Below are 18,771 nucleotides of genomic sequence, written 5' to 3'. Positions count from 1 at the left end.
ATGGTGTTAACCTTATATATTAAACTAGCCTTAGAGGACGCTTCGCGCCCATCTTCTAAATTAATTGTGAACATGTTCTCTTTGTGTACATCGTAAAACAAAACAAAAATAGTTCGCGGATTTTCACAAAAAAATTCGTGGATTTTCAAAATTTTCAAAAATTTCATGAAGATCGAATTTTGATGGAGACAAATATTTGAAATTTTGATCATTCATAAACCTTCCCTGGTGTCCTTAAATGTCCCACAAAAAATTTGGTCCCGATCGGTTCAGCCGTTTTGACGTTTATTGGATACAAACAGACAGACAGACAGACAAGCCAAATTTATACATAGATATCCAAAATTGGATTCTATGCGTATGGATTGTTAATATCTCTGGATATGTCGTAGTGAGCTAAGGATACATCACTGTTGTGCACTTTCCTAATCAGGCAATAAAACACGTTTTTTTCAGAATTTATTTTAGATTTCTTAAAGATAAGATAAGATTAATTAATGATTGATTGATTATGATTTTTAACAGATCATTTGAGAAAGTTTTAAATTTTAAAATGAGATCAAGATGAACAAACAAAATTATAAAAAGTGTGCTTTCCTAATATGATCTTTTACAGCCTCTAAGTCCACGAAGTACTGCCCGCAGCCCCGGCAAAGATAGGGTCGAGCTCCAGTGTGAACTCTAAATATTTGATATTTGAAACTTTCTAACTTTTAAAGTTATTTAATCACAAAAAGAAGTTGTAAAAATCTTAAATTTTCCCATTACATTTATTCAAATGGTAATTTGGGATAAATCAGATTAGATTGCTTCATAGGTATGTTCTGGGTCGTAAACTGGGACTTAAAATTATAAGGCGAAAAATGCGGCGGCTAGAACGCTTTGGAATTCTTCAATAATGAAAGTTCTGTTAGAGAAACCATTGGAAAAAGAATTAATGTTCTCAAAACAGCAATAAAAAACCATCTTAACTTAGAGGGGAGGTATGTAAAGAAAATATACATCCATGTTTCGACAAAGAAACGTTGAATAGTTAAAAATGATTTGTGACCTGATATGTCTCTTTATATTCCCTTTAACTGGATTTGTGACTTGATATGTCTCTTTATATGCCCTTTAACTGGATTTGTGACCTGATATGTCTCTTTATATGCCCTTTAACTGGATTTGTGACCTGATATGTCTCTTTATATGCCCTTTAACTGGAAATCGCTTGAGGCAGTGCTCACATTGAAACTTGTAGGAATGAGATTTATGCGCTTCAACTATATGAGATCTTAACTGCTTCTCTCCTATCTCCTAAACGATTAAAAAAACAATCATACAGTGGTCACTAAAATAATTTTAAAAAAGAAGAAATATGTATAGCTGTAAGCATAACTCACTGCAGCAAAGTTGTGAAAAAATTTTTCTATATTCATTTTTTAATCATGCAATCCCTAATAGATAAACTAACCTGGCCACAATATTCACAGGAAACAAATTTTTGTCCCTTGGGATGTTTTGAGATCATGTGATTGTGGAGTCTTCGTTTTCCAAGGAATTCTTTACCACAAGTCTGACATACGTATTCTTTTCCTACATTATTTTGAACATTTGAACTTTCCAAAAAATCATAATTGAGAGGGAAAGATTAAAGAATATGAAAAATATCTGAAGAAGAACATTAAGAAGAGTATTAAAACCTTTCATTTAGATGGTCAAATTGTGATCAGTTAATAAAAATACCACGGAACTAAGCCAAAGTTACCTTGACATTTTTTATAAAAAAAAAATAGCTAGATTCACAATTTTGTTTGAAAGATAAGATTTAAAGATTTAAAAGATTTGTTTTATTCATAATTTTATTCCCAAAAATAATACCAAATGTCTTACCTTTTAAATGAACCATTTCATTGTGTATTTCAAGACGATGCTTGTTTGCAAACTTCTGTCCACAATCTTCACAAACTACACTAAAGTTCTTCTCATGTAATGTCTTTATGTGTTGTCTCAGAACATCTTTATTTCGTAACACTTTTCCACAATAAGGACACGGATCTGAACGCATAATATTATCATGAGTCAGTATGTGTTTTTTTAACGTATCTTTATGCGTAAAGGCTTGACTACAAACATCACAGATATGTTCCCTAGGAGTATTCTGGTGGAAGCTTTTCTCATGTCGTTTCAAGGCTTGGACTGAAGACATAACATCCTGGTTTCAAATTATGATTATTCATAAAATAAGTTTCTATTTGTTTAATCCTAATTTACGGAACTGTTAACATTGTTTCAGGAGAAAATTTACTAAGAGATAGCTTTAAATGATTGACAACACTACCCTTTTATTATTTATCTAGTAAACTTGATGGAAATGGTTGTTAAAGGACCGGAGAGCGTAATTTCAAGTGACCCTCCATGCAAAGATTGCAATTCCAGATCCACAACGGTATAAATTAGATATCCATGTTTTTGTTTCTTACAACTTTGTATTTTCATTTACGGGTTCTCTGCATAAATGAATCGCGCATTTCTTGCTTATGAAAAGCATTGGGGAGCTTATCAGAATAAAACACGTTTCGAGTCAGGGCGATATTTTCCACATTTTTGATTCATTCATATTTTTTATTCAGCTACAAAGCACGAGAAAATCCAAATAACAAATCACAGCTTACTATGTAGTTTGGACCCGCCTAACCAGAGTTGGTTGTTTTGATTGGTTGGCCCATTATAAGCGAATAAGAATTGTAACTAAATAGATTAGATTATGGTTTGAAGGGTACCGTTGCAAATCAGGCATTGCCATCTTTGCAAGATAATTATGCTTACATAAATAAAAGGTGCCCTTGGTTTTTCTAGAAAACGGTGTGAATTCTTGAGTAGAGACGAGCAAGAAAATGGAAGCGCTGTGTACTGTTCTAAATAAAAGCCCAACACTAAAAATGAAAATGGTTTAAATATCAGATTAGAATTTATAAAAATGAAATAAGAATAATTTCCTCGCAATATGAGCAGGCGTAGCGTAGACCCTGATGCACTACCATCATATGATTCTTCAGTTCACCCTTAGCCTTACAATTAGGCAAAAATATGGTTAGTTTTCTTTAAATATTTCTTAAAAACATTTTAAAATACATTTTTTATATTTATTTTATTTTCTAACAAAAAAGCTGTTTTAAGAGTGATATTATGTTATTGTTATTTTCACTTTCTTTATCATTTCATTGATATTGTTATGAAACTTTGGATTTGTTCTGTTATACCTTATAGCTTTTCTCGCACTGATCACATTTATATCGTTCAGGAGTATCACAGGTATGCTGCAGTCTTTCCTAAACATTCTTGGTTCAGAGAATCTAATTGTGAAATTTATCTGATTTATGTGATTTGTGTTAAACTGCATATTATGGCGACTAAGCAAAAGGTAAAAGTCAGAAAATCAAAAGGTGCATAGGTTCTATGGGTGATGTCAACCCTAAGTATTTAAAATAAAGAAAACATTTTTTTGCCCTACATTGATGAACTTTGCTGGAAGTAGTGTCAGTTATAAGTCTCGATTTTTGTTAAAGATTATTATTATTATTACTAACAATAAACCTACAGACAAAGGATAGGGGGGGGGAAAATTCGACACTCAGTGACACTAAATTTTGTACAGGCTGCTTTTGATTCTTAAAATTGAGTTAAAAGTCTGAAATTTTGCTTACAGTCTCCAATTGTGGTCATCTAACTGGATCACAAAGATTTGGAATCGGAGGTCATTAACCTTCATCAAAATTCAAGGTTTTGCCGAAAAACCAAAAACGATTTCCACCTGATGCAATGCTCCGATCAACCTAAAATTTTCACAAAATGCTTATATAGAGCCACATCACCCAAAGAACCTATGCACCACAAAAAAGTTTGTTTAACCCCTTTCATGTTTTACTCTACTGCATATTCATGAATTGAGTTGTAGTATGTTATGTTGAAATATATATGCATGTCACTAGTATCGAACGGAAGTGTCGGTACGGGAGAACTACTAAGCTCCTGCTTGTGTAGTGTGTAGCCTAATCAGAGGGGCACGAAAACTTATGAAATCACAAATAAAGATCCATACTTGAAAACTAGTGACTAAATTCCTAATATATCTTAAATTTTTTTCGCCTCATAATATTTCACGGTTAAAATCATAAACTCTTTAATCATTGAAATGTCTGGTTAAAATGCACAAATAGTTTTCAAAAACTAAATTTAGATGACAAAAATCAACTGCAATACGTTAAAAAGAAGTTCTTTTACTTCTGAATCTTTGAAGGTTTTCTTGCAAAGTTTGCATTCCATATTGAGATGTATTCTCTTCTCATGTGCAATCCTATTGTGTGTATTCGAGGAGATATGAGAGCAGTATCCACACTTGTACTTATCCATATGATGCTCCACCTAAACAATTGTATTTGAAATAATTTAAAAGGAGTGTTCTCAAAAATCCATATGATGCTCAGCCTTACTAATATGTCATAAGTGTATTAAAGAATGTGGTCAAAAGAATCATCTATAAGGCCACAAGTTCAAATATAAATATTATTAATTAAGTAAATGACAATTGTATATTGTGACCGAGAAACTTAAAGATATAGCTCAGGCTGTTTTTCACACGAGCTCCCCTGGTTCAGCATAATAATGATTAGATTCAAACTTTGTTCAATGTGCATGAATGGAGCACATAAATGGCATTTTGCATTTTGAAATCTGTACATTTAATATTCCTTATCCTCATGAACATGGCAAATTATTCAACTCAGGCAAGAAACAAGATATTTACGGTTTACTGGTATTAACTTAAAAAGTTCTCTTGGAAAGACATTCCATCTCCTTTAAAACAAAAAATATTGTTTAACCTTTATGTGTTCTTTTAGTTCGAAACCATTTTCAAAAGTTAGTTCACACTCTTCACATTGTCCCTTGGTCATCATCTTGCAGGTTCGTTTGATATGTTTTCTGCATAATGTTGCATAATCAAACACCTGAATACGGTTAATTAAGTAACTACATACAAAGAATAAAAAGACAATCAAACATTTATGTTATGTATTTTTTTACGTAATGTCATACCGATAATAAAAAGATTAGTTAGTACTCAGCAGTCATTGTACAATGTTATCTTTCGCTGCAATATCTTTGGTTCTCTTGGTTTTTAAAAATCACCTAAGTGGTAAAAGAAAATATCCTTAAAGGGGCAAAATACTAAGAGTCTAAAGATGTTAAAAATAACCCTCCTTAAACAAGGAAAATTAAATCAAGTAAATTTTTCTTATTTTAATTGAAATAAATATATAGAGAAAAAAATTAGTTTCCGAAAGAAAGCAAGATTTTAATGTTCACCTTTTTACAATGTGGACAAGTCCGGTCTCCAACTGGTTCTAGTCCAATTCCATGGGTTTTAATGTGTTTTCTCGCATTACTTCTGTTTGACACAACTTTATTGCAGAGCATACAAGAAAATTCAGAACGTCCAATCTAAAACAAGACGTTTAGTATTTGTTTTTATTTTTGTTTTATCTGTTTTTTTTATACCTTTTTAATTGGCAATTTTACGGTCTTAATCCTCTTTTTCACATTTTTCCCATTTTTCAAAAATTTTTCCTTCTCCTCCTCTTCTTCCTCTGGTTCTAATTCAAAATCCAGATCAAGGTCCGCGAATTTATCATCTTCATTATGATCAGCAAGATCATCAACATCATGATCAGCTAGATTATCAATATGGTTTTCATGATTTCCAGCTGTTGATTCATCTTTGATTTCAAGCATCTCATCCTGAAATCATAAATGCCAATTGGTTTTCCAATGATCCATGTTCTCATAGGAATTTTTTTTAGTCTCATTGTAGAAACTGGGGACGATATTTCAAGTGACCCTTCATTTATAGAATAAGATATCTGATTAACAAAGGTACCCTTACAAGAATATTCTGATATATCCATGATTTCTTTTAATTTTTTTTAGTTGTGGTTTTTCTGAAAAGTGATCTCGAGATTTCCTGCTTTAAAAATAAGGAATTTAAAAAGTTCAGTTTTTCATAATTTATATTATTCAAGCCCACATAAAAATCAATTACTAAAAGTTGTCAAATGTCCATTTTTTATAATAATCTTCCATTTTGTTTCTAAATCTTCTCTATACAAAGTATTGTAACAATTATTTAAATCATACCTTTGTGTATCCAGCTTTCCGTTCTTTGATGATATGCTGGATAATCTCGAGAATATATTTCTCAGATATCATAGTTTCAACATCCTGCATTCAGATTATACACATAATCAATCATGAATTGATATCAAATTTGGAAATATTCTGCCAAGTTTGAATAAAAAAATCTGCCAATTTTAAAAGAATCCTCTATGAATTTTTAGAAAAATTTTAAGGGGGAAAATCAGTTAGTTATGAGGGAAACCCTACTACTGCATTCTGGTCCATGTTAGGGGGGAATCTGCCATCTAAGAGAAAAAAATCCGTCAATATGGATCTACACCTAACCCCTGACAATTTAAAAAATGTGGGAAAACCGGGCCGTTGCGTTAAGTTGAAATACTAGTGCATCATTCTTTTTTGTTAACGGTTTTCAGAGATATGTAGAAAGGAAGAATCCAAAAAAAAGAGAGCTTAGTTTTATACAGGCAAAGAAATTCCCAAGCTATTCTAACTGTAACCGAAAATACTGTATTGAAACAGAACAACAAGTTAGTTGACTAGTCAACATTAAAAATTTAATTTTGGAGGAGTGCAGGAGGGGTCGCTAAAAAGATAAGATATTTTAGATGTATATATTTGACTGCCTGCATCCTAGGATCAGCGAATATCAAGGAAAGGTCTGCAGCAGGAGAGAAACAAATTCTAACTGATAAACCTAGAAGTTCCATCTTACCACCCATAATAATCTGAAAATATAATAAATAATCATTATGTAGTGGTTTATGATTATACTATCTGGAGTTTCCGGCGTAGCCCGTTAAATTGTTTTAAATCAAATTTTGAAAAAATAATTTAACTATAGACAAAAAATTTTATTTTTTATTTTTTTAGTCTATGTTACGCCTAGGGTACTCAAGGGTTCCCTAAAAAAATTCAGTCCATTCGGTCCAGCCGTTTGGCCAGCCATAGCTAACATATATATATATATATATATAAGCGAAGAGCTTTATTATGCTAACATAACAATCTTTTGTAGTTCCAGCAATTGAAAATCCTTCTTTAAATTAAAATTATTAATTGCAAACAGTATTTCAGAACATTGATCTACATTGATCTTAAGAATTTAAGTCAAAGAAAGGTTTAAAATCAATATTTACTAAACCAAACCAAACCAAACCAAAGCAAACCAAACCAAATCGAATCAAATCAAATCAAATCAAACCCAACCCAACCCAATCCAATTAAATCATGAAGTTCTGGGGTTGTACTATTTTGGAGTAAGCAAACATAAACCCAACAAAACATGGAGTAAGCAAACATAAACCCAACAAAACATGGAGTAAGCAAACTTGGACCTGACAAAACATGGAGTAAGCAAACTTGGACCCAACAAAACATGGAGTAAGCAAACATAAACCCAACAAAACATGGAGTAAGCAACATTGAGTTTGCTGATTTAAATCAATTTTTGATTTTACACCAATTAGAAGTTTGCTGTTCTGTGTTGAAATAATTATAAGCATTACAATGCTAATTTCTAAAATGAAAATTCACCGTTATAGGTAAGAAGACAAGGAAACAAGAAAATAATTTTTGTATGAATTAATTTCATATTTTACTTTAAAGAGGGGAATGCTCGATTCACAACGGTACCATTTTAACCTTTGACTGATCATCGAGGGCAGAAAGCTATGGGTGTTTATCTCCAAAATGTTGTTCAAATAGCCGTAAAACTGGAGGGTCACTTGAAATTACGCCTACATTCCTTTTAACGGTGTAATTTAGATATTCAGCTTATCCAACATCTCTTAAATAGTTAGGATGCAGTACTGGTTATATACGGATTATTAGCGTCACGTGACACATCATAAAAGACAAGACTATAGTTCTCCTCGTGAAATACTCGAATATGTTTCCGAACTGAAACTATGAATGGAAAATACTTTCCACAAGCTCGGCACTGGAACGGTTTGGATCCAGTATGCTTCCTAAAAAAAAGACATACAAGATTATTTTGGATAAAAATCTAGTTTGATTTTTAACTTCAAAATATCTTTAAAAATGTCAACCTGCCTTGGTTAGGCGGATCCAAACTGCATAGTTAATTGTGATTCCTTATTCGTAATATCTCATGCTTTGTAGTTTAAAATCAAATATTATATATGAAATACGAGTCTTTTCCTTTCCTGTCAGTGCTGTAGAAATCCGTGGTGAGTACTGAGTATCTTATTTAGAAATTCAACATTTTACATTTAAATTCTTATTAGTTTATTGTGACTCTCTTATGACATTGGCGTTCTTTAAAATAAAAGTTTACTAGGAACAGTGTAAGTGTAATCCCAAATTTTTAAAACCAAAATGGTAACCTGAGATGAACTCTAATATGCTGTTTTGTCGCAAATCTTTTGTTGCAAAAATCACAGGGATAACGATATGACTGAAAAAGAGACAAATTCGCAAACAATTAATCAAATAACTAAACTTGCATATCTAAAATAACATAAAAACAAATTAAACGGAAATAAATGGATTTTAGGAAGTAATAATCTATGAAAAATTTACAAATGATATGCAATACAATCTACCTGCATTTTATGTGCTTGAGAAACATGAGATCGGAGCTGAGTTTCAGGAACCTCCTGTACAAATATCCATTATATAATTATTATATATCAAAAATAATAATTAAACGAAACCTAATTTTTTTTAAATATTAAAATGTCCTCTCACCTTTCCACATTGTTCACAGGAAACAAACTTCTGTCCTTTAGGATGAGTCATCATGTGATTTCTTAATCTATTCTTTCCAATCATCTCTTTTCCGCACACCTGGCACATGAACACCTCACCCTTCATGTGCGCCATCTCCTTGTGCACCTGGAGATTGTGCATGTTTGGGAAGCTTCGCCCACATTCCTCGCAGGTTTTCTTAAAGTTCTTCTCGTGCATAATTATCATGTGCGTCCTCAAGGACGGACTGTTCTTATAAACTTTTCCACAGTCTTGGCAGATAAATGATTTAGCGGCGTCCTCGTGGATTTTCATGTGCTTGCGTAAATTGTCGTTGTCTTTGAAAACTTTTCCACATTTTTCACATTTGGCATTTTTAATGACTACTTCATGGACGTTCCTAATGTGTCTTTTTAATGACTGTAAGGTGGAGAGCACATCGCTACACTCGTCACATGAAAACCCTCGACCTTTATGGTGTAAATTTTTGTGTTTTTTAAGTTCTCTACTTGTTTCTAAGATTTTATCACAGTTATCACAGGAAAAAAGAGGAGACTGTCTGCAAATAGTTTTAGTTTTTAATCTATCGCGTGAGTCTCCATCGAGATCTGATAATTCAATGTCATCAATGCTTGAATTCTGATCCTTTAAGTCGTTATTCTTGATTTCTCCTCTCACCCCTTCCTTAGGCTCTACCAACCCTTCTTCTGTCTTTTCTTCCGTCTCCATTTGTGTTTTGGTCTGAACATTCTAAAATGTTAAATTTTTTTATCTAATTATTTTTTCAGTTTTTTCACAAAAATTTGTTTATTAAAATTATTTCTCTCGTTAGCTTATTTGATTGAATTAATAGTGGAAATGCTAGAACTATGTTATAGAGGAGATAGATAAATGTTTCTGAGAAAAGGATTCATTCAAGTCCTGGTAATCCTCCAGTAGATCACAGAGATCAGTGTTAAAATCTGGAGAAAACAGACCAGGCTCACTCACATCCTTCAGGAAAAATTAAAAATAAAGATCTAACTATTTATATATAATGACTTCCTGGAACAAATGAATAGGGAGAAGTAGTTTAACAACGTGGACTAAGTTGAACTACTTTTCGGTTCAAATTCAAAAGAAGTTGCTTAACTACACCTAGATTTTTATCACAAGTGCTGCCAGGTAACCACTCCTACCCACAATTACCTATAACCTTCCGGAGAAAAATAATAATATGCATTTTTTCACTACAGAAAATCAAACCCCCTTCATTTCATCTTAAAAGTTAAATATTATATTAAATAGCAGTAAGTGGACTAACCGGTTTGTCTGTAGAGATTGAATGCTGAGAAAACAGTTTTTCTTGTGTTATCTTTGACCCCGCCTCATCTTCTTTTTTATCAGAAATACAGGCTTCCTCCTTAATGATAAATTTGATAAACATATTATATTAAATCAATCAATCAATCAATCAATCAAACAGTCAATCAAAAGACTTAACAAAACAATAATAACCATCCTTTACTGTATCTATCAAGTTAAAATTCCATCAATTTATCAATTCAACTATCTATCAGTATTATTTGTTGTCAACAATCCATCAATCTGTCAATTTAACAATCTATCAATTTAATACTCCATAAATCTAATAATTATCTACCCGTCAATATACCAATATATGTCTTATGTTTTATGTTTTATAGTATGGCTGAGTTTATAAGAAAATTTCAGATTGTTGTCATGATATTCATAAGGGTGCATTTATTACATTAATATGCAGAAAATATTGTATTCAATATTTACGACTATCTAGTGCATCAAGATTAGAAATAAAGGACATTTTTTCTTTTATTCCGTCGAGTTTATTTTTGTTCTTTAAATATTTTTTTATTTAAAAAAAAAATTTTATTTTTAAAAAAAATTTTGATTTAAAAAAAAAATTTTAATCTTTTTTGTTTGGCTTCTCTGTTTTCTTTAAGTAATCTTTTTTAGGCTCTTTTTGTCCGAACAATAGAAACTAGAACAGATCAGAATTTTTTTACATATTTTCATATTTAGATTTAACAGTATTTGACGTTGGTGCAGTTTTTATATCACAGGGTAAATCATTCCATGGAGAAACAACTCTTTGGCTAAAAAAATGTTTACGAATATCGGTTCTACAAAATTTGGCACTAAGTGAAAGAGGATTTTCTGACATTCTTGTAATCCTATTGGATGTATCTGCTAACATTGAAAACCAAGTACATTTATTAACATTATTAACACCATGAATAATTTTATAGGTTTCAATTAAATCATAGCGGAGTCTTCGATTTTCAAGGGATTGTAAATTGAGTTCTATTAGTTTTTCACTGTACGATGAGCCAGTGAGTCCTGAAACCATTGAAACCGCCCTTTTTTGCACTTTTTCAATAGTTTCTTTATCTCCTACACTCCAAGGACACCAAGGGACGGAGAACTCTAGGTGAGGTTTCACATAAAGTTTATCAAGATTGATAAATGTAACTTTGTCTCTATAATGAAATGCTTTATAAATAAGTGACAATATACGGTTTGCTTTTTGGGCTGATTGGTTGCAATGCACTGAAGATTTTAAGTTTGCATGCATAGTAACTACAATATCTTTTTCCTCGTCAATCTCTGACAAGGCTTGATTGTTCATGGTGACAGTCAATCAATTGTCAGTCAGTAAACTGAATAATCCATCAACTAACAGATTATAAATCAATCAAACAATCTTTCGATTTAACAATCAATTAATCAATCAAATATAATTATAATGTTCTAACCTATTCATGAGATCTCATTAAAAATTAATAAAATAATCGAACCTGATTTAGTCCAAAGTTCTCGGTCTTGACTTCGGTCTAATAAAAATAGAATTATAACAAATAACAATGAATCAGAAAAAAATAAAAATTTATCCATCTGTACATTTTTTGTTGTTCCTTTCTTATTCTCTGTCTCAATATTCCCATTGTCCTAAGATTTCCAAATCAAATTTTTTTTGCAAATCGGACAAAGGTTAGAAACAAACAAACAGACAAATAGAGATTACTACTTTATATACAATACATAGAACCCACCTGATGATGTAGCTGAGCCGGCCAGAGTGCTGAGCAGATTATATTTAGAATATATTTCTNGCAGCTGAACTGGCCAGAGTAGAGTGCTAAGATGATGATATTGAGAATATAAATGAATAGTTAACCCACCTGATGATGTAGCTGAACTGGCCAGAGTAGAGTGCTAAGCTGATGATATTGAGAATATAAATGAATAGTTAACCCACACCTGATGATGTAGCTGAGCCGGCCAGAGTGCTGAGCAGATTATATTTAGAATATATTTCTCCAGGATAATCTCCTCTAGGTCCTGGAAGCAGGGATCAGCAAATATTATCCCAACATCTTCTCCAACCTCACTCCTTATCAAATTATTCAATTTAGAATGTCGTCTTCTAACTCAATTAGCACCTGTGTGAAGTATTGTTTTCCATATGTTTAGTTTTAATAAAACAATCCTTTTCTGATATTTTTATTGTCGTTTCCAGTAAATTATGTTTTGTTTTCTTCTTTTTGCAGAATATGACTTACTCATCTAATTTCATATGATTGGATACTAAAATTCTAATTGAAATATACCTCAACTAAAAGAGGATTTATCGTAAAATTTAAAAGTATAGGAAACAATAATGTTAGAGTTGGTAATTTGTTTGTGGTATGGCAGTGATAATATACGAAATTGATTTTCTTTAAGATGCATTTTGGAAAAAGAAAAAGTTTTTGATTGAATTAATAGTGGAAATGCTAGAACTATTATTCATTCATGTTTCATTTCTTCTGTAAATTTATATTTCAAGATATTATTCATAAACTTTTTCATTTAAAATTTAAAATTTTATCTAATACATATAAAACATAACAATAGAATATATAAAATGAATATAATCATTGCAGTAATATATAAAAATATCACTGGATTGTTTGATTGTCAGATTATCTCATCTGAAAGAGAAATAAAAATCTGGAAAAACTTTTCAAAAGAAGGGACCGTCCCAAGAAATATAAATGATCACACGGAAAAACATGTTCTTTGTTATACTTAAAAACTATTTTTTTTAATGGTTTTTTAATTATAATATATGATAGGTTAGCAGTTTGAATTTCAAAATAAAAAAAAATACCTTACACTTCTTTAACCCCTCTACCCCCATTATGTTACAACTTACAAGCTGTAGTTAAGGATAAATGACACTTTCCAGTTCTTTAATTAAGAAAATATATATTTTTAAGCTACTAAAAAGATTTTTCACACCCCCTATCTTTTTGTTTCCTTCATTTTAGTGAAAAACTTCTAGTTCCCGTTTACGTATGGGTTATTAATATCCTTCTGTATATCATAGAAGATCAGAGAATAGTCACCATTGTGGAAAATTCTAGAAAAAAAAGAAAAAAAACGTTGTTTAAAAACTAATATGGGGGGGGGGGAATCTGTTTACATTTCACAGTGTCGTATTCGGATAGCTCTGGAACTAGATTAAATGTTATCAAAGTCTACTAATATAAACAACACAGGGCCTCCGCAATCCGCAACCATTGTTTACTAAGTTCTGTTTGTTTACAATAAAACTAGTTCTAAAGCTGTCCTAATACATCACAGTAGAAAGTAAACAGACAGTTCTAAGTTTAATATTTTTTTCTAGCCTTGTGTGTTTCTGTGCAGTTTCTAATAGAGGATAATATTTGCCACAGCCTCGGCATAAATAGGGTCGGCCTCCTGTATGCTTCCTAATACAGAACAACTATAGCCAAGGATAATCCACCAATCAAATGTTATTATGATAAAAAACATTTCAAGTTCAATCTTTGTCAAATAAAATGGGCTTTGAGCATGTTATGTTTTTGTTGACTAAAATTGTTGTTTGCTAGTGCTAGAACATCCTTTGATATAAAAGGACTGAATGATATATTTCGACAGAATAATTGATTTATCAATCAATCAACAAATAAATACCCTATGGTTTCAATCCACATTTGTAACGAAAACCATATTCATTATTTATGACATGTGTCGGTATTATGGGCTTTGTCTTTAAAGAAACTCAATATTACTAACAAACAAAATTACTAATCAAAACTAAAGCTATAACTGTGTCCTCCCTAATATGCGCCCGTATATGCGCTTTAGTGTCTAATCGTTTAGGGCAGAACTGGCAAGGATATTTGTAGGAGTGCATTTTATGCGCCGCAACAATATGGGATCTCAGCTGGGTTTCTGCCACCTCCTGCAGGAATACAATAATTTTTGACAATGGTTATTTTTTATCTGCTAAATTAATAATTAATTCATTTATCAAAACATTGATTACTCAATACTCACTATTTTATTAATTTATTTATTTATTCTTTTAATAATTCATTATTTATTGATTTATAAACTTGTAAAAATTTATTAATTTATCAATTCATCAATTAGTTGAAGAAAAATGACTAATTCGGATAAAACTCTAAATTCTTAATTTCTGATATTGTATTGTTTAATGTAATTATTTTAAACCCAAGACTAAAAAATTAAAGTTTTCAAATTTGTTATTTCACCTTTCCACACTGTTCACAGGAAACAAACTTCTGTCCTTTAGGATGAGTCATCATGTGATTTCTTAATCTATTCTTTCCAATCATCTCTTTTCCGCACACCTGGCACATGTACACCTCACCCTTCATGTGCGCCATCTCTCCGTGGACCTGAAAGAATTAGCATTACAGAAACTGTTGACGTATTTTCAAGTGATCCTTACAACCTTAGTTCCCCTTAACCCTGGATGACAATTCAGAAGATATAATACTGTCAATTTCATTCCTATTCTTTGCTGCATATAACCCAAAGTGAAAATTTTAAAATTATTAGAAGAAAACACGGATATCTCAAGGTTTTATGAGCACTAATGTGAAGACTGAGGATAAATAACACGTGGCGGGTCACCCGAAATTACGTCTACTGTTACAGTCTACAAAATTCTAAAAATATCAGAATTAGAATTTCAGCTCTTTGATCTTTATGAACACGTATCATTCTATCTAGCTATCAGGTAACCACTCTTCCCTGCAACCCTCTGCCTCCTTCCGAAGTACGCACAGATCACAGAGTATAAAAATCTACAACCAGTATAAATTTTCATACCTTGAGTTTGTGCATGTCTGCAAACGATTTCCCGCATTCTTCACAAGTTTGTTTGAATATTTTGTCATGCATTGTTCTAATATGAGATCTGAGCGTGACTTTGTACTTAAAGAATTTCCCGCATTCCTGGCACACAAAGGATTTGGTGTTCTCCTCGTGAATCTTCATGTGTCTTAACAGGTACTCATTGTCTTTAAACGCTTTGCTGCATATATCACATCTTAATATAAAATTTGTGTTAATTGAAAAAGCTTTTAGAGAAAAAAGGGACAGGGACAATGCCGAATTTCCTACCTGTAGTTTTTGAACACTGTTTCATGAACAGTTCTCACGTGTCTTTTTAGAGACTGAGACGATGACAATACTTCTGAGCAGGTAGAACAGGGAAACCTAATTCCTCGGTGTATGCTGTCAATGTGCTTTTTTAATTCTCCTTTTACTTTGTAGTTTTTCTCACATTGATCACATTGAAATCGGTCTGGATGGGCACAGAAATGCGAAATTTTTTCATCGTTTGACTGAAAGACCTTCGAAGATACCATTGCTTCATTTTTAATCTTTTAAATTTAGAAATTAATTTTTAAAAAATTAATCTTTTAAGAATTTTAATTTTAATTTAAATGAATGCGTTCCTTGGTGCAACTTTTACAATCCATGTTTAGATGCAATCTTTTCTCGTGCAGGATTTTGTGTCCTAATACATCGGTTACATATTCACAGAAATCACATTGAAACCCATCTTTGTGCGCTGACTTTATATGCAATTCCAAAAGTGAAACAGAAGCAAACTCTTCCTAAAACAGATATAATGGTTATTAAGAACCAGGAAGACAAGAGTCTGGAGTTTTCCAAAATATGTATGCATTGCAGGCATAGAATCAGTGCTATTTTGAATAATAAATAAAAAAGGACCCCCCCCCCCCTCCTCCTCCTCTGAATGCTGTATAAGATAGTTGTTATCGACATAATTTGTATCTGTCGATTTTTCTATGGCGTTTGAAAGTATTTATTGTAGTTTATTTGGGGATATAATTGTCAGACAAACATCATCCCTCCCTCAAATTATGACTTAATCGTTAAATTGACTTTTTCTACAAAAAAAACAATATCAAAAACATTCTTAATGGTACCTTACATGCTCCGCAATGGACCTCCCTCTGCAGGCTACAGCCCTGGTGGTCATGTAATCTATGCAAGACTTGAGAGGAGAATATCTTAGAGCAATGTTGACAAGCTCTCTCCTTCTCAGCACTCGGATCAAGATCGTGCTCTCGCACATGCTTCCGGGCGTTTAACTCACTCGGCCATACTTTGCTGCACATAATACATAGATATTCATCATCATCAATCTAGAATAGAATATTCTTAAAATATCATAAGTAATTACAATTGTTTTAATTACATTGTCCACTCACAATTTCTTTTGTAGTGTACTGCAGAGTGCAGTGCAGCGTTTGATCACTGCAGTACGCAACAAAAGCTTAAGTATGTAAGTTAAAATATGTAAAAATGGTTTCTACCTTTTCTATTAATTTCAACAGATCTTTGATATTTGTCCTGGTCTTGTTCAGTGCTTTCTGCCCTCTTGTTCTTGTTCTTGTAATCTTCTCTTTCTTCTCCTCTTGGTTCTCCTCGTTCTTCTTTTCATCAATCTAAAATTCAAAATCTGAATTCTGAGAATTGATTGGAATGAGAATTCAGTTACTTAATATACAAACCAAAAAAATGTGCAAGGTGCGACAACAAGTGTTTTATGGCTGATTTAGGGTAAATAGAAAAGTATTAAAAAGAATGAAAATATAACAGTAGAAGTCAAACTATTTATTTTGTATCCAGACAAAGATGTGACCCCATAATAATAATTAGAATTTACTTTATTTTCTCTTGGTTTAATCTAAACGCTGCAGCTCAAAAAAGGATTTATTTTAATCATGTTTTCAATACAAGGGGATATATCTTCACCTCATCCTTATTCTCCTCTTCATCTTCGTCATTCTCTAAATCGGTCTGATTTCCATAGTCATCTCCAGGTTCATTAGGTTCATCTTCTTCATCATCGTCATCCATAACATCATCCTAGGTAAACATGTTTTTGTTTATGTACATAAATTATAAATATATTTGGTTTGTGCGTCTAATTGTTGATTTGTTTATTAGTTCATATAAAAAATATGGCCTACAAAATATTGGGAAAATCTTAAGAAATAATTAAATATTAAAAGTTTGTAAATTTGACTATACCGGAGTGTGTATCTGCTTGCCAGCTCCAGCCCGGATAAGAACTAGGTTCCCCGCCTCCGTCTCTAGTTTTACCTCTACCCTCTCCTCTGGACATTGCAACGAAGTCACCTCCTTCTCCTCCTCCGGCCAGAGCAAGGACCGGAGTAAAATTATCAGATAGTTGTCAGACACTACAGTTTCCATGTCCTAAATATGAATAAGTCTGATCAAAATATCTTTATATTTAATAACAAATATTCATGGGTAATAATGTTAAGAACTACAATTTTAATAATCAATGACAAATTGGACTTAAAAAGGCAAGTTTTTTTTTCATTCTTTTTGATGAAAATGATTTATTTTCCCGTATTCATGGAATAAATAAAAAGCTAAAAAAACATACATATCTTCGGGGGGGGGGGAGGGGATATGTTTTCTGAAGGGGAGGGGGGAATGATTTTTCGCTAATATATACTTCGAGAAAATAACAAAACCAATGCCAAAATTGTGTTCAGAATTTAAATTTTTTGTTGAGGGAAAATATATATTAAATATGTACTTTGGTCGAAGGTTCGGCGAATATGAGAGAAACATCATCGGCTTGTTTAGTTCTTATTCGTATAGTTAAACTTTGCAGGTCCCGTTCCATCATTTTATCTGCAACTTAACAATAATTTAACAATATAACAATATAATAAAATAAAAATATAACGAAATAAAAATATAAACTCAATTTTACGAAATATAAAGTTTTCCTGGTAGAAAGGATAATCGCGTTTCCAATCAATTGAAGCAGGAAGAAATACAAGGACAAGTTTTCCTTCTACAATCAGGGTTTTTAGAGGACAAATTAAATATAGTTCCTTCAAACATCAAGATAAATATATTAAAAGGGACTGTAGGCGTGAATAAAGTTGTTAAAAGGGACTGTAGGCGTGAATAAAGTTGTTAAAAGGGACTGTAGGCGTGAATAAAGTTGTTAAAAGGGACTGTAGGCGTGAATAAAGTTATTAAAAGGGACTGTAGGCGTGAATAAAGTTGTTAAAAGGGACTGTATGCGTGAATAAAGTTATTAAAAGGGACTGTAGGCGTGAATAAAGTTATTAAAAGGGACTGTAGGCGTGAATAAAGTTATTAAAAGGGTCTGTAGGCGAGAATAAAATTATTAAAAGGGACTGTAGGCATGAATAAAGTTATTAAAAGGGACTGTAGGCGTGAATAAATTTATTAAAAGGGACTGTAGGTGTGAATAAAGTTATTAAAAGGGACTGTAGGCGTGAATAAAGTTGTTAAAAGGGACTGTAGGCGTAAATAAAGTTATTAAAAGGGACTGTAGGCGTGAATAAAGTTGTTGAAAGGGACTGTAGGCGTAAATAAAGTAATTAAAAGGGACTGTAGGCGTGATTTTAAGTTATCAAACTATAGAGCGACAAATTTGATTCACAACGATACCTTTAAAAGCTTTGTTTTAACAAAGAATGAGTGAACTATCCATTT

The 18,771-nt window shown here is 32.0% G+C and overlaps 2 protein-coding genes and 1 long non-coding RNA gene across 8 annotated transcripts; all 3 read right to left on the bottom strand.

The window, feature by feature from the left end:
- Positions 1–283: 283 nt before the first annotated feature.
- On the bottom strand, positions 284–6,902 carry LOC111706800 (zinc finger protein 62 homolog). Its single transcript, XM_023479742.1, has 13 exons — positions 6,801–6,902; positions 6,178–6,261; positions 5,542–5,781; positions 5,350–5,484; positions 4,866–4,991; positions 4,267–4,407; positions 3,246–3,314; positions 2,982–3,053; positions 1,876–2,197; positions 1,457–1,578; positions 1,175–1,299; positions 598–681; positions 284–425 (listed from the first exon to the last, which is right to left on the bottom strand). Exons 1-13 carry the CDS (start codon positions 6,894–6,896, stop codon positions 353–355), a joined length of 1,689 nt encoding a protein of 562 aa, XP_023335510.1. The 5' UTR covers positions 6,897–6,902; the 3' UTR covers positions 284–352.
- LOC111706799 (zinc finger protein draculin) lies at positions 6,902–17,931 on the bottom strand. Of its 5 annotated transcripts, none has more exons than XR_002766311.1 (13): positions 17,834–17,931; positions 17,296–17,481; positions 17,017–17,130; positions 16,575–16,706; positions 16,185–16,403; positions 15,687–15,848; positions 15,349–15,581; positions 15,055–15,274; positions 14,472–14,618; positions 8,742–8,795; positions 8,523–8,593; positions 7,711–8,144; positions 6,902–7,012 (listed from the first exon to the last, which is right to left on the bottom strand). XR_002766311.1 is itself a non-coding variant. In XM_023479739.1 (13 exons), exons 1-13 carry the CDS (start codon positions 17,924–17,926, stop codon positions 7,973–7,975), a joined length of 1,803 nt encoding a protein of 600 aa, XP_023335507.1. In that variant the 5' UTR covers positions 17,927–17,931; the 3' UTR covers positions 7,659–7,972. The 5 variants fall into 5 exon arrangements, 3 of the variants coding, with proteins under 3 accessions (XP_023335507.1, XP_023335506.1, XP_023335509.1); XR_002766310.1 differs by lacking the exon at positions 6,902–7,012 and adding an exon at positions 7,094–7,213; XM_023479739.1 differs by lacking the exon at positions 6,902–7,012 and adding an exon at positions 8,887–8,985 and having other exon boundaries at positions 7,659–8,144; positions 14,571–14,618.
- On the bottom strand, positions 9,769–12,299 carry LOC111706802 (uncharacterized). 2 transcript variants are annotated; one of them, XR_002766312.1, is made up of 4 exons: positions 12,166–12,299; positions 11,703–11,738; positions 10,190–10,288; positions 9,769–9,879 (listed from the first exon to the last, which is right to left on the bottom strand). It is a non-coding gene; the product is annotated as an uncharacterized LOC111706802 (long non-coding RNA). The 2 variants fall into 2 exon arrangements; XR_002766313.1 differs by lacking the exon at positions 12,166–12,299 and adding an exon at positions 12,087–12,144.
- Positions 17,932–18,771: the final 840 nt, after the last annotated feature.

The sequence above is a fragment of the Eurytemora carolleeae genome, unplaced genomic scaffold (assembly GCF_000591075.1).
Source record: "Eurytemora carolleeae unplaced genomic scaffold, Eaff_2.0 scaffold163, whole genome shotgun sequence".
Lineage (NCBI taxonomy): Eukaryota > Metazoa > Arthropoda > Copepoda > Calanoida > Temoridae > Eurytemora > Eurytemora carolleeae.
Note: the sequence above shows the minus strand (reverse complement) of the source record. Positions and strands in the feature narration are given on the sequence as shown.